This window comes from Mobula birostris, chromosome 13 (genome assembly GCF_030028105.1).
Source record: "Mobula birostris isolate sMobBir1 chromosome 13, sMobBir1.hap1, whole genome shotgun sequence".
Classification (NCBI taxonomy): Eukaryota; Metazoa; Chordata; class Chondrichthyes; order Myliobatiformes; family Myliobatidae; genus Mobula; species Mobula birostris.
In genome coordinates, this window is record NC_092382.1 from 111102729 (window position 1) to 111116378 (window position 13650).

General features: G+C 49.2%; 1 protein-coding gene across 1 annotated transcript in view; it reads left to right on the top strand.

Moving 5' to 3' along the window:
* The window catches only part of LOC140208160 (uncharacterized), a 36054-nt gene extending 30355 nt beyond the window's left edge, over window positions 1-5699 (top strand). The window contains exons 8-12 of the mRNA XM_072276640.1: window positions 1540-1656; window positions 2112-3072; window positions 3923-4065; window positions 4572-4633; window positions 4939-5699. Coding sequence (XP_072132741.1) covers window positions 1540-1656; window positions 2112-2536 — 542 coding nt within the window. The 3' untranslated portion in view covers window positions 2537-3072; window positions 3923-4065; window positions 4572-4633; window positions 4939-5699. The remainder of the gene's footprint in view (window positions 1-1539; window positions 1657-2111; window positions 3073-3922; window positions 4066-4571; window positions 4634-4938) is intronic.
* The last annotated feature ends 7951 nt before the right edge of the window (window positions 5700-13650 follow it).

Here is a 13650-nt window from a genome sequence, read left to right on the forward strand (position 1 = left end):
CAACCACTCTCTGAGTAAAAAACCTTCCTCTAATATCCCCCTTGAACTTCCCACCCCTCACCTTAAAGCCATGTCCTCTTGTATTGAGCAGTGGTGTCCTGGGGAAGAGGCGCTGGCTGTCCACTCTATCCATTCCTCTTAATATCTTGTACACCTCTATCATGTCTCCTCTCAACCTCCTTCTCTCCAAAGAGTAAAGCCATTAATCTCTGATCTTAATGCAAACTCTCTAAACCAGGCAGATTCCTGATAAATCTCCTCTGTACCCTTTCCAATGCTTCCACATCCGTCCTATTGTGAGACAACCAGAACTGGACACAGTTCTCCAAGTGTGGCCTAACCAGAGTTTTATAGAGCTGTATCATTACATCGCGTCTCTTAAACTCTATCCCTCGACTTATGAAAGCTAACACGCCATAAGCTTTCTTAATTACCTATCTGCCAGTGAGGCAACTTTCAGGGATCTATGGACATGTACCCCCATATCCCTCTGCTCCTCCAGACTACCAAGTATCCTGCCATTTACTTTTTACACTGCCTTCGAGTTTGTCCTTCCAGAGTGTACCACCTCACACTTCTCCCGGTAGAACTCCATCTGCCACTTCTCAGCCCACGTCTGCATCCTATCAATGTCTCCCTCTCTGCAATCTTCGACAATGCCTCTACACTCTCCATAACACCACCAACCTTTGTCCCGTCTGCAAACTTGCCAGCCCACGCTTCTACACCCACATCCAGTTGGTTAATAAAAGTCTCGAAAACTAGGGGTCCCAGAACCGATCCTTGTGGGACACCACTAGTCACAACCCTCCAATCTGAATGTACTCCCTCCACCACGACCCGCTGCCTTCTGTAGACACGCCAATTGAGCATCCACCTGGCCAAAACTCCCTGGATCCCATGCCTTCTGACTTTCCCAATAAGCCTGCTGTGTGGAACCTTGTCGAATGTCTTACTAAAATCCATGTAGATCACCTCCACATAGATACCCTCATCTATATGACCGGCCACTTTCTCAAAGAACTCTATCAGGCTTGTTAGATACGATCTGCCCTTCTAGACGGCCTAAGGCATTCTTGTCTTTATTAGTCGGGGCATTGAATACAAATGTCAGGGAATTCTGTTGCAACTTTATAAAAATCACTAGTTAGTTAGAATCAGGCGTTTTGTATGCAGCTCTGGTTCACCATATTATCGGAAAGATGTCAAGGCGTCGGGAAGCCTCCAGAAAGAATCAACAGGACGCTGCCTGGATTCGATGCCATGTGTTACAACGAGAGGTCGGACACCTGGGTTGCTTTCTCTAGAGCAGAGGAGGCTCAGGGTAGATCTGACTGATCTCTGGAATCCGTTAGACGCCTGTCAGCCTTTCCCAAGTCAAGGAATTTGGACACTGAGCGATGACGGCTGACAGTAGATGAAACTGACAGAGGGAGGGGGTGATCGCGGTGGAAGGAAAGAGCGCGGATGGTTGGTGGAAGGGAATCCCAGTGGGAATCACGGCTGAATTCACACGCACACTGAATGGTCTCTCTACAGGTCCGCATAAACAAGAGTCGAACGAAAACATCGGAAATAGACCGTACCGTAAGATCTGCCTACTCTGCCTCGTTACATCCATCCTCGTCGCGATAGTGGCCGGGCTCTCGATCCATGGTGAGTCGAACGGGGTCCGGGTGGAGTCAGACTGTAAACAAACAGAGTGGGATGAAATGTTAGCGCATAACCTCACCGTGACACCGACACGACCCCCACAGTGACAGCGACACACCCCACATCATAAGACTGACTCTCCCCTCACAGGGACACAGTCACGCCCTTCACGGTGACACCGACAGGCCCCACACCGTAACATCGTCACACCCCTCAGTGTGTAACGGACACTCCACGTCATTGTGACAACGCCGCTCTCTTCACCGTGACACTTACTCAACCCACACCGGAACAATGACACTCCGTTTACCGTGACACCGGCACTTCACTCACTGTGACACCGACACAACCCTCTCCGTCACACTGTTACACCGCTCACTGTAACGCACATAACCCTCACTGTGACACCGACACTTCTCACACCGTGTCACTGACACACCCCTTGCTATCACCCTCAGTATCGCAGACTCGTCAGTCTCTGATCACCTGTGACGGAAATTACCGGAGACTTTGGGATCAACATCACGAGATGAACAGGACCCAGCACCAATATCAACAGCAAGTCCGTGAGTTGAACTCAACCCTTCAATCCAGGACATCTGAGAACTCCCGCTTGGATCTATCCCAGAGAAACTGTCTAAAGAATCTTTCCGTCCTCAGCAACAAGCTCTCCAATCTCGAAAACAACCTTACCGTCCTCAACTCCGAACTCTCAGAACTGAATCAAACACACACCGATCTCCGCCATGAATGCAATCAGCTCGAAACGAAGTACAGAACCATCTCCGAAAACAAAGCTCAGATTTGCCAGTACCTCAACAGGAGAAGAGGAGAGACGACATCCCCCCGTAATCCTGCTCCTCATCACTGGGGGGGGGGGTGAGAGAAGGGGCGAGAGGGAGAGCCTCCCTCCATCTCTTGGCCCGGGAGAGTGTGATGGGACAGTGTGGAGTGAATTTCATTCAGTGTCTGATCCTGGGATGGTGTGATGAGACTGTGTGGAGGGAGATTCACTCTGTGTCTGACCGCATAAAATGTGATGGGACAGCCTGGAGGGAGCGACATCCAGTGTCTGACCCCGAGAGTGTGTCATGGGACAGTCTGGAGGGAGCGACATCTAGTGTCTGACCCCGGGAGTGTGTCATAGGACAGTCTGGAGGGAGCGACATCTACTGTCTGACCCCGGGAGTGTGTCATGGGACAGTCTGGAGGGAGCGACATCTACTGTCTGACCCCGGGAGTGCGTGATGCGTACGTTGGATAGAACTTCACAAACAACAGGAATTCTGCAGATGCTGGAAATTCAAGCAACACGCATAAAAGTTGCTGGTGAACGCAGCAGGCTAGGCAGCATCTCTACGAAGAGGTGCAGTCGTCGTTTCAGGCCGAGACCCTTCGTCAGGACCAACTGAAGGAAGAGTGAGTAAGGGATTTGAAAGTTGGAGGGGGAGGGGGAGATCAAAAATGATAGGAGAAGACAGGAGGGGGAGGGATGGAGCCAAGAGCTGGACAGGTGATTGGCAAAAGGGATACGAGAGGATCATGGGACAGGAGGTCCGGGAAGAAAGACAAGGAGGGGGGGACCCAGACGATGGGCAAGGGGTATATTCAGAGGGACAGAGGGAGAAAAAGGAGAGTGAGAGAAAGAATGTGTGTATAAAAATAAGTAACAGATGGGGTACGAGGGGGAGGTGGGGCATTAGCGCAAGTTAGAGAAGTCGATGTTCATGCCACTCTGCGTCGGATCCTGACTGTGTGAAGAGATCATGCATAAGGAACTTCACTCTGCGTTTAACATCAGAGCTCTGTGATAGCTCGGACGAAGCGGGCGTCGCTCTCTGTCTGATCCCAGAAGTGTGTGATGAGCCGTTGGGAGGGAGCTTCAATCTGTGTCTGACCCCGGGAGTGAGTGATGGGACGGTGGGCAGGGAGATTCACTCTGTGTCTGACCCCGGGAGTGTGTGATGGGACGGTGGGCAGGGAGATTCACTCTGTGTCTGACCCCGGGAGTGTGTGATGGGACGGTGCGGAGGGAGATTCACTCTGTGTCTGACCCCGGGAGTGTGTGATGAGACGGTGCGGAGGGAGATTCACTTTGTGTCTCACCACGGAAGTGTGTGATGGGACGATGCGCAGGGAGATTCAATCTGTGTTTGACCTGTGGAGTGTGCAATGGGACGGTGTGGAGGGAGATTGACTTTTTCTGATCCCAGTCGGCGCAACGGGATTAATGGAGGAAGATTCACTGTTTCCTGTTCCTGAGTTTCAGAGCAAACGTGTCCCCCGGACTGGACTGAAAAGTAAAGCCGGTGTTATTTTATATCCACGTCCGTAAAATCTTATGATGGAGCGAGGGAACATTGTTCAAAATTTGATGCAAGGCTCCTCGAAATAAATTCAAACATGGAAAAGGTATGTTTTACCGTGGGAAGAGATATCAACAGTAAAGAACTCCCGTGGTGTGACGCACAGTGGAGTTTCCTTCACACCATCTCACCACACACTCGTGGTATGAGACACATTGTGAAGCTCCTTCCACAACGTCCCGTCACAAACTTCCGGGGTCAGAGACCGAGAATCTCTCTCAACACTGTTGCATCAAAGACTACTGAGATCAGAGACAAAGTGAAGCTCCCTACACACCGTCCCATCACACGCTCCCGCGGTCAGTCACCGAGAAGCTCACTCAATCCCGTTCCATCACACACTCCCAGGATGAGACACAGAGTGAATCTCTTTCCTGACCGTCCCATCACACACTCACGGGGTCACACACAGAGTGAATCTCTCTCCGCTCCTTCCCATCACACACTCCCGGGGCAGGCACTGGGTGATTTCCCCTCTGTACCGTCCCTTCACATGGACAGGCATTGCGAGAGTCTGGTTCTAAACATTAATGAAGGGATTTAATTTCACAGACTTTTGTTTCCAATGATGTCTCTCGATACACAGCTTACTGGATTGGAAAATGCGCAAACGGGTGAGCTTTGGACTGTTGCTGGTCTGTGGTGTGGGAGTGGGCCAGTGGGGTTAGTTGGTTGACTGACACAGCGTTGTCGGGAGAGGACTGTGCAGTGAGATTAATTTGTGAACTGACTCGGGATTTTAGGAAAGAGCGGTGCAGTGGGATTCATACGGCGATGTACTCGGAGCTGTGGGGAGAGCAGGGTATCATGGGATTAGTTCAGAGACTGACATGGGGCTGTGGGGAGATGAGGCGGATTAGTTTGGCGACGGTCACCGGTTGTCTACTGACTCTGTTGAAATTGTTTTAACCTCTGATAGGAACGTCGCCTCTTATCTTCTATACAAGGTGAAGTATGGATGGGCCACCTGCAGTAAGTGCGACTCGCACGCATGGAGTTACGATTGCAAAAATGAATACAGATTTATCTGCGAGAAGTCTGAATATTTATACCCGGATATTCCTGAAGAGATCCAAGGTCTCTGTCAACAGCCTGTCGGGCCGACTTCAATCAAGTGACTACACCCTTCTTCTCCCCATTCAATCTACCCGACTCTGAAACACTCATAATTTCATCCCCTCTCACCCTCTCTGCCCCTCCCTGCTACCCTATTCTCCTCCTCTACTCGCATCCACATTGTCCCCCACTACTCTCCCTCTCCCCATCTGAACTACTCTTCTCTCCTCCCTGCCCCGCTTCTCCCTCTTCCCCCATTTATTCCCCCTTTCCACCCCTCTTCTCTCTCTGTCCTTCTTATTCCCAGTTCATTCCGCTTCTCCCCGTAGGCTTCATACCTACGCTCCAAGGAACAAAGTTCCATCCTTCTTGCTCTCTCTCCATAACTCAGACCCTCGAGTCCCGGCAACATCCTCGTAAATCTCCCTCTGCACTCTTTCCAGCTCAGTGACATCTTTCCTACAGCGGGGCGACCAGAACTGAACACCGAACTCCCAGCGCGGCCTCACCGACCTTTTGTACAACCACAACGTGGCTTCAGCGCGGTACAAAGATATAAAACTCACGGCAATTGGGAAAATTAATAAATACTGCAAAAAGGTGAATACCGAGGGAGTGTTTAAGTGTTTACGGAACGTTCGCAATCTGATGGCGGAGGGGAAATAACTGCTTGTAAATTGTTGAGTTTCCCGGCTCCTGTACCCCTCCCCGATGGTACCGATGAGCACAGGGCATTTCCCGGCGGGAGATGGTCCTTGCTGATGGATGCGGTCTTCCCAAGGCATTCGTTCTTCAACATGTCCACGATGGAGGAGAGGGCTGCGTCCGTGATGGAGCTGGCTGAGTCTAGAACCTTCTATGGTCCATGGCGACCCTCTGCGTTGCAGCCTCCACATTAGGCGGGCATGCGACAAGACAAAATGCTCGACACCGTACATCCCGAGAAATGTGCGAGTCTGGTATGATGTTAAAATCACTATCTATATTAGTAACTACTTATCATACAGTAACCTAACCAAGATAAACAAAAGTGAACGGTGTTATGTGTAGGTATGTGTGAATATAACTATTCAGTTTGGGGGGAAAAGGCTTACCGTCTTTAGATGGAAAAGCAGGAGTGTTCAGTAATCCACTAAATAAATTATTGGAAGGGACATTTGTAATCCAAGGTAAAACGTAGAAAAAAGGTAAGTAGAAAATATTCCAGAGGTTTCACGCTGGTAAAACGAGATCACAGTCGCCGTAAGTCTCGTCCGACGGGACGTTTCAAATGCACATACGAATTATCACTGAAAGTGACCTGTCACGGGAATATCGTCTTCCAGAGGTTACCACACAGCATTCCCAGGCAACATAAAATCCATTCCTATGGATCAGACACAGAATGAATTTCCCTCCACACCATCCCATCACACATTCCCAGGGTCAGACAGAGAGTTAAGCTCCCTCCACACCGTCCCATCACACTCTCCGCTGATGAGACACAGAGTGAAGCTCTCTCCACACCGTCCCATCACAGTCTCCCCTGGTGAGACACAGAGTGAAGCTCTCTCCACAGGGTCCCATCGCAAACTCCCGGGCTCAGACACGCAGAGTGTATCTCCCTCCACACCGTCCCATCACACACTCCCGGGGTCATACACAGAGTGAAGCTCCCTCCGCACCGTACCATCACATACTCCCGGTCTCAGACACAGAGTGAAGCTCCGCCTGCACCGTACCATCACACACTCCCGCGATCAGACGCAGAGTGAATCTCCCTCCGCACATTCCCATCACACACTCCCGGGATCAGACACAGAGTGAATCTCCCTCCGCACATTCCCATCACACACTCCCGGGGTCAGACACAGAGTGAATCTCCCTCCGCACCGTCCCGTCACACACTCCCGGGGTCAGACGCAGAGTGAATCTCCCTCCACATCGTCCCATCACACACTCCCGGGGTCAGACACAGAGTGAATCTCCCTCCCCACCGTCCCATCACACACTCCCGGGGTCAGACACAGAGTGAATCTCCCTCCGCACCGTCCCATCACACACTCCCGGGGTCAGACACAGAGTGAATCTCCCTCCGCACCGTTCCATCACACACTCCCGGGGTCAGACACAGAGTGAATCTCCTTCCACATCGTCCCATCACACACTCCCGGGGTCAGACACAGAGTGAATCTCCCTCCCCACCGTCCCATCACACACTCCCGGGGTCAGACACAGAGTGAATCTCCCTCCGCACCGTCCCATCACACACTACCGGGGTCAGACACAGAGTGAATCTCCCTCCACACCGTCCCATCACACACTCCCGGGGTCAGACACAGAGTGAATCTCCCTCCGCACCGTCCCATCACACAATCCCGGCGTCAGACACAAAGTTAATCTCCTCCACGCCGTCCCATCACACACTACCGGGGTCAAACACAGGGTGAAACTTCCTCCACCCCGTCTCATCATACAGTCCCGCATTCAGACACAGAATGAAGCCTCCTCCAGACCGTCCTTTTACACAATTTGGTGGTCAAACACAAAGGGTGCAACTCCCTCCGCACTCTCCCTTTCCCTCACTCCTGTTGTAATAATCCGAGAGAGACTCCGTAAATTGTTTTCCATTTTCGCATTAATCAAGGGAATTTAATTTCACAGAGTTTTTTTCGCACGCTCATGTCTTCCTTATCCATGCATACTGGATTGGAAAATGCGAAAAAGGGTAAGATTTGGACTGATCTGTCGGGTTAGAATTAGGGAATGACACAATACTGACGGGAGAAAATTGGATTAGTTTACGGACTGAAGTATATTTGTGGGAAGAAGTGGACCATCGGGATTGTTTGTAGTCTGTACGAGATTGTCGGGAGACGGTGGCACAATGGGAATATTTTGGGGAACGATACGTGTCTGTCGAGGAAGTGTAGGACTGTGGGAATATCTTGAGGACTGGCAGGAACTCTGGGGAGGATCAGTACTCTGGGATTATTTTGCTGACTGACGCAGGGCTGTAGGAATGCAAGACGCAGCGGAATTAGTTTAGAGAGGGACACGAAGTTATGGGGAGATGGGTGGAACGTGGCACTGAACTGATTTGTGAGAAAAACGTTGGGCAGCGGGACCTCTTTGGCGCAGGTGTGACCTGTACCAAAACGACGGGTTGCACTTGAATCCTCGGGAGACCAATATCCTGGCGGGGAGATTTGCGAAGGCTACTGGGGAGACTTTAAGATAGAATGGTTAAGGGGTGGGAGTCAAACTTAAGAGACTGGGAGAGAGTTTAGTTCACAATTAGAGAAATCTAGTAGACAGTGTGTGAGGGAGGATAGACAGGGGACAGCGAAGGGGAGCACATAGACCGAAGATGTAGGGTAGAAGGAAGAAAAAAATAAAACAAGTTGTTTTACACAGTTGGGAATAAACAGAGAGTAAGAGGTGGAGCGTTTCTTAAATGCATATCTTAATCTTAGGAGCATTGTGAAAAAGGTGGATAGTTTAGAGCATGGATTGATACCTGGAAATATGATGTTGTGGCTATTAGTGAAGCATTTTGCAGGATGGGTGTGATTGGCAACTAAATATTCCTGGATTTCGTTGCTTCAGGTGTGATAGAATCGGAGGGACAAGACGGGGAGGTGTTGCATTGCTTGTCAGAGAAAAATATTACAGCGGTTCTTTGGCAGGATAGATTAGAGATAGAACATGGTTTATTCGTCGGCAGCTACAAGATAGAAACTACAGGATACAAACATGCACTGAGCTCATCTGCCTTTCGTACAATACTTCCTGCATTGAAACACACTCAGCTCATAACATGAGACCCAGCAGGCTAAACATTTTACTTCCTGACTCGATCTGAGATCTTAACAACATCTGTCCCAATAACCGCTCCACTGTCAGTTTTGGCATTCTGCTTTTCATCCCTCCGTATCTCGAGTATAAACCGTTTCACTCCCCCTCTTATAGGAAAACTTCCCGCTGGGTTATTGATTCCCGTCCAGTTCAGGTGTAAACTGAGAGAGTTGCTCGGGGCAGAGAAAATGAAATAAGCTGCGCAATGTTGGGTGGTGTGACGTGGCCTCCAGGCAGGAGTATGTGCTGCCCCCCAGTGTTCGCTCGGCAGATGACAAGCTCTGTTCTGGTCATCTGCGGATTTCAGTGCAGTAGTGGCCCAACAGCCGCAAGCTGCGTTGTCGCTTAGCTTTATCTATCCGCCCACAGAATCTCTTTTCTGTCCCGTAAAATGAATCCCCCATCTCGGTCTCCCTGCTGTCCCACGTCCTGCAAGCAGAGCATTCAACTCTCCTTCCAGGCATGCCTACCGTTCTCACTCTGCAATTACAAAGAAATAAACAATACATAATCTGAAAAAAACAAACCTACCAATGTTAAGCCCAGTCTTATCTTTATTTGCCCTTGCTCATAAATCCGCTTCACCGATTGGTTGTTGTTCAAAAAAAAAACTCGAGGCGCTGTTTTTGTTTTAATGCACACACAGTGGCATGCACAAGTTTGGGCTCAATTGGTGAACATTTCTGTTATTGTGAGTATCTAAGCGAGTAATAGATGCCCTGATTTCCAAAAGGCATAAAGTTAAAGATGATACATTTCTTTAATATTTTAAGCAATATTACTTTTTTTTATTTTCAACTTTTACAGCTTAAAAATAACAAAAAATGGAAAGGGGCTCGAGGCTCAAGTTTGGGCACCCTGCACGGTCAGTACTTAGTAACACCCTCTTCAGAAGGTATCACAACTTGTAAAAGCTTTTTTTTTTTGCTAGCTAAGAGCCTTTCATTCTTCTTCGGGGGATTTTCACCCATTCTTCCTTGCAAAAGGTTTCTAGTTCTGTGACATTTTTGGGCTGTCTTGCATGCACCGCTCTTTTGGGCTCTATCCACTGATTTCCCATGAGTTCAGGTCAGGGGACTGTGAGGGCCATGGCAAAACCTCCAGCTTCCGCCTCTTGAGATAATCCGTTGTGGATTTTGAGGTGTGTTTAGGATCATTATCCTGTTATAGAAGTTATCCACTTTTCATCTTCCGCTTTTTTGTCTGACAGTGTGATGTTTGCTTCCAGAATTTGCTGGTATTTAATTGAATTAATTCTTCCCTCTACCTGTGAAAAGTTCCGCGTGCCACTGGCTGCAACGGAGCCCAAAGCGTGATCGATCCACTCCCGTGCTTAACAGTTGTAGAATTGTTCCTTTCATGAATTTCTGCCCCCTTTTTCGCCAAAGATACCGTTGCTCCTTACGGCCAAAAAGTTCTATTTTAACTTCATCAGTCCACAGGACTGGTTTCCAAAATGCATCAGGCTTGTTAGATGATCCTGTGCAAACTTCTCACGCTGCATTTTGTGTTGAAGACACAGGAAAAGATTGCTACTGGTGACTCTTCCATGAATGTCATATGTGTACAGGTGTCACTGCACAGTAGAACAGTGCACCACCACTCCAGAGTCTGCCTAATCTTCCTGAAAGTCTTTTGCAGGCAGTCGGGGATTTTGATTTGCCTTTTCAGCAATCCTGCGAGCAGTTCTCCCGGAATTTTCTCTTGGTCTTCCAGAACTCAACTTCAACTCCACTGTTTCTGTTAAATGCCATTTCTAAATTACATTACGAACTGAGGAAACGACTACATGAAAACGCTTTGATATCTTGCTCTAGCCTTCTCCTGCTTTGCGGACATCATTTGTTTTACTTATCAGACAGCCAGAGAGGAGATTACAGGAGCCCATGGCTGATGATTGTTGGGACAAGGTTTGAAGAGTCAGGGTATTCATAAAGCTTTGAAATTTGCATAAACTAGACTTTACTAACGATGATTGTGAACAGGTTATCGCCCTGACAAGCTACTTAACGTTTGAGACCTTTGGAAAAAGTTATCTGAGATCTGAAATCTCTTGGAATGCCGAAACGTTTGCATGGTGCTCCACTCTAAAATTGTACAAAACAAAAATATTACAATAATCTTGTTTAACATGTGGAAAAGAATGTTTCATCTTTGACGGCATCGCTTTTGTAGATCAGATCACCTTCCACTCACTTAATTATTCACAATAACAGAAATTTTAATCAGTTGTGCCCAAACATTTGCATGCCACTGCATCTGTCCCGCTCCTGATCTCAGTTCGGAGGCTGTCCCGACGACAAAATGACAAGAAATTATGACTCCAGACAGACAGACAGACGGCTCTCTCCATCCCATCCCATCACACATCCCCAAACCATAGAGTGGAACTCCCTCCGCAGCGCCCCATCACACACTCCCGGTTTCAGACACAGAGTGAATCTCCCTCCGCAGCGCCGCATCACACACTCCCGGTTTCAGACACAGAGTGAATCTCCCTCCGCAGCGCCGCATCACACACTCCCGGTTTCAGACACAGAGTGAATCTCCCTCCGCAGCGCCGCATCACACACTCCCGGTTTCAGACACAGAGTGAATCTCCCTCCGCAGCGCCGCATCACACACTCCCGGGGTCAGACACAGAGTGAATCTCCCTCCGCACCGTCCCATCACACACTCCCGGTTTCAGACACAGAGTGAATCTCCCTCCGCAGCGCCGCATCACACACTCCCGGTTTCAGACACAGAGTGAATCTCCCTCCGCAGCGCCGCATCACACACTCCCGGTTTCAGACACAGAGTGAATCTCCCTCCGCAGCGCCGCATCACACACTCCCGGTTTCAGACACACAGAGTGAATCTCCCTCCGCAGCGCCGCATCACACACTCCCGGGGTCAGACACAGAGTGAAGCTCCCTCCGCAGCGCCGCATCACACACTCCCGGTTTCAGACACAGAGTGAATCTCCCTCCGCAGCGCCGCATCACACACTCCCGGGGTCAGACACAGAGTGAAGCTCCCTCCACACTGTCTCATCAGAATTCGCCTGGTGCAGGCACAGAGTGAAACTTCTTCTTCACTGTCCCGTCACACACTCGCCGTTCACACATTCTGTGTACTTCCTCTCCACCCTTTCATTTCGAGAGGACTGGAATGTAAATGGAAGGATGGAATTCTACGGAAGTGTCAGGCCATATTTGCAGCATTGTAAGCTCTGTGGCCTGTAATCGCTGGAACTGAGAAGGATGAGGGGTGACCTTATGGAAAGTTCTCGGTGGAGAAAGGCTATGACAGAGTGGATGTGCTGAGAATGTTCCCTATTGTAGGGGAGACTCGGACCAGATGACACAGCCTGAGAACAGAGGCATATCTGTTGGAAAGGAGATGAGGAGGATTTTCCACGACCAGAGCGTGGGGAATCTGCGGAATTCAAAGTCTCAGGCAGCCGTGGATATTGGGTATATTTAAGGCAGAGTTTGATAGATTCTTGAATAGTCAGGACATGAAAGGAGACAGGAAGAAGGCGGGAGATTTGGGGCTGAGAAGAAATGGATCATCCGTGATGAAATGGCGAGCGGACCCGATGGTCTGTTTCTGCTCCTAAGACTGGTTTGAAGTTCCTGGGTTCCTAGCTGTCAGCAACTCAGAAGATCTATAGTTGGCCAAACACGTTCATGCAAACACGAAGGTGTCATGTGTCCGACTGATCAGGACAGACATGTAGGTTTCCGCAACTCCATTTCCCAGAGTACGGTGATGTCACTTTCCTTCCAAGGCTTAGACTTGCAATTATTCCCTGCCACATTCCTGCAGGGCAAGTTCGTGCTTAAAGGCCTCTTAATGAGCACTCAGTGCTCAACCGTAAGAGTTACGTTTCCAGTCCTACTGTTTGTGATGTCTTTCGATTTGCTTCGTGCCGTCGAGTTTATTTCGAGTCGATACATGTGTTAATTACAGAATTTACTATGCCAGTTTGTCGTTAAAGGACTGTAGCTGAGCACTCAGTGCTCAATCGTAAGAGTTAAGTTACCTGTACCACTGTTTATGATGTCCTTCGATTGGTTTCTTGCCGTCTCGTTTACTTCCAGTCTGAGTCTGAGTTAATTCCAGACCTCACACTGCATCTGTGTACAGCACCATCCATCGCTGTCTCGTTACAGAAGATCACCTCCTGGTGTGGAGGCTGCAACGCACAGAATCGCAAGAGGTTCCAGAGGGTTCTAAAGTCAGCCGAAAAACTCTGACAGTCTCACCCCTCCCCACCATGGAGGACATTTTCGTAAGGCGATGCCTCGAGAAGGGCGCATCCATCACTGAGGACCCTCACCGCCCTGGAGAAGCCCTCTGCCCGTTACTGCTATCGAGGAGGAGTCACGGGACTCTAAACACGCACACAGTACGAGTCAGGAACAACTCCCTCCTCTGAGCCGTCACACATTTGAATACATGAGCACTGACTCGACATTTTTTCTGTATTTATTAATATGTTGCATTTTACATTAATTGTCATCCTTGACCGAATGAGCGACATGCTTGCGGTATTTATTAATATTTGCAACTTACTTTGCTTTGAAATATTTGCACCCTACTGATGCTGCAAAAGAAGAAATTCCAGGCCGTATAAGTTTCAGATAATAAATGAAATAGCGATTTCGGTGGGAAACATCCGATAGGAGTGGGCTGGACAATGGCACGCTGGCCTTCACCAGTCAGGGCACTGAGTACAGGAGTCGGGAGG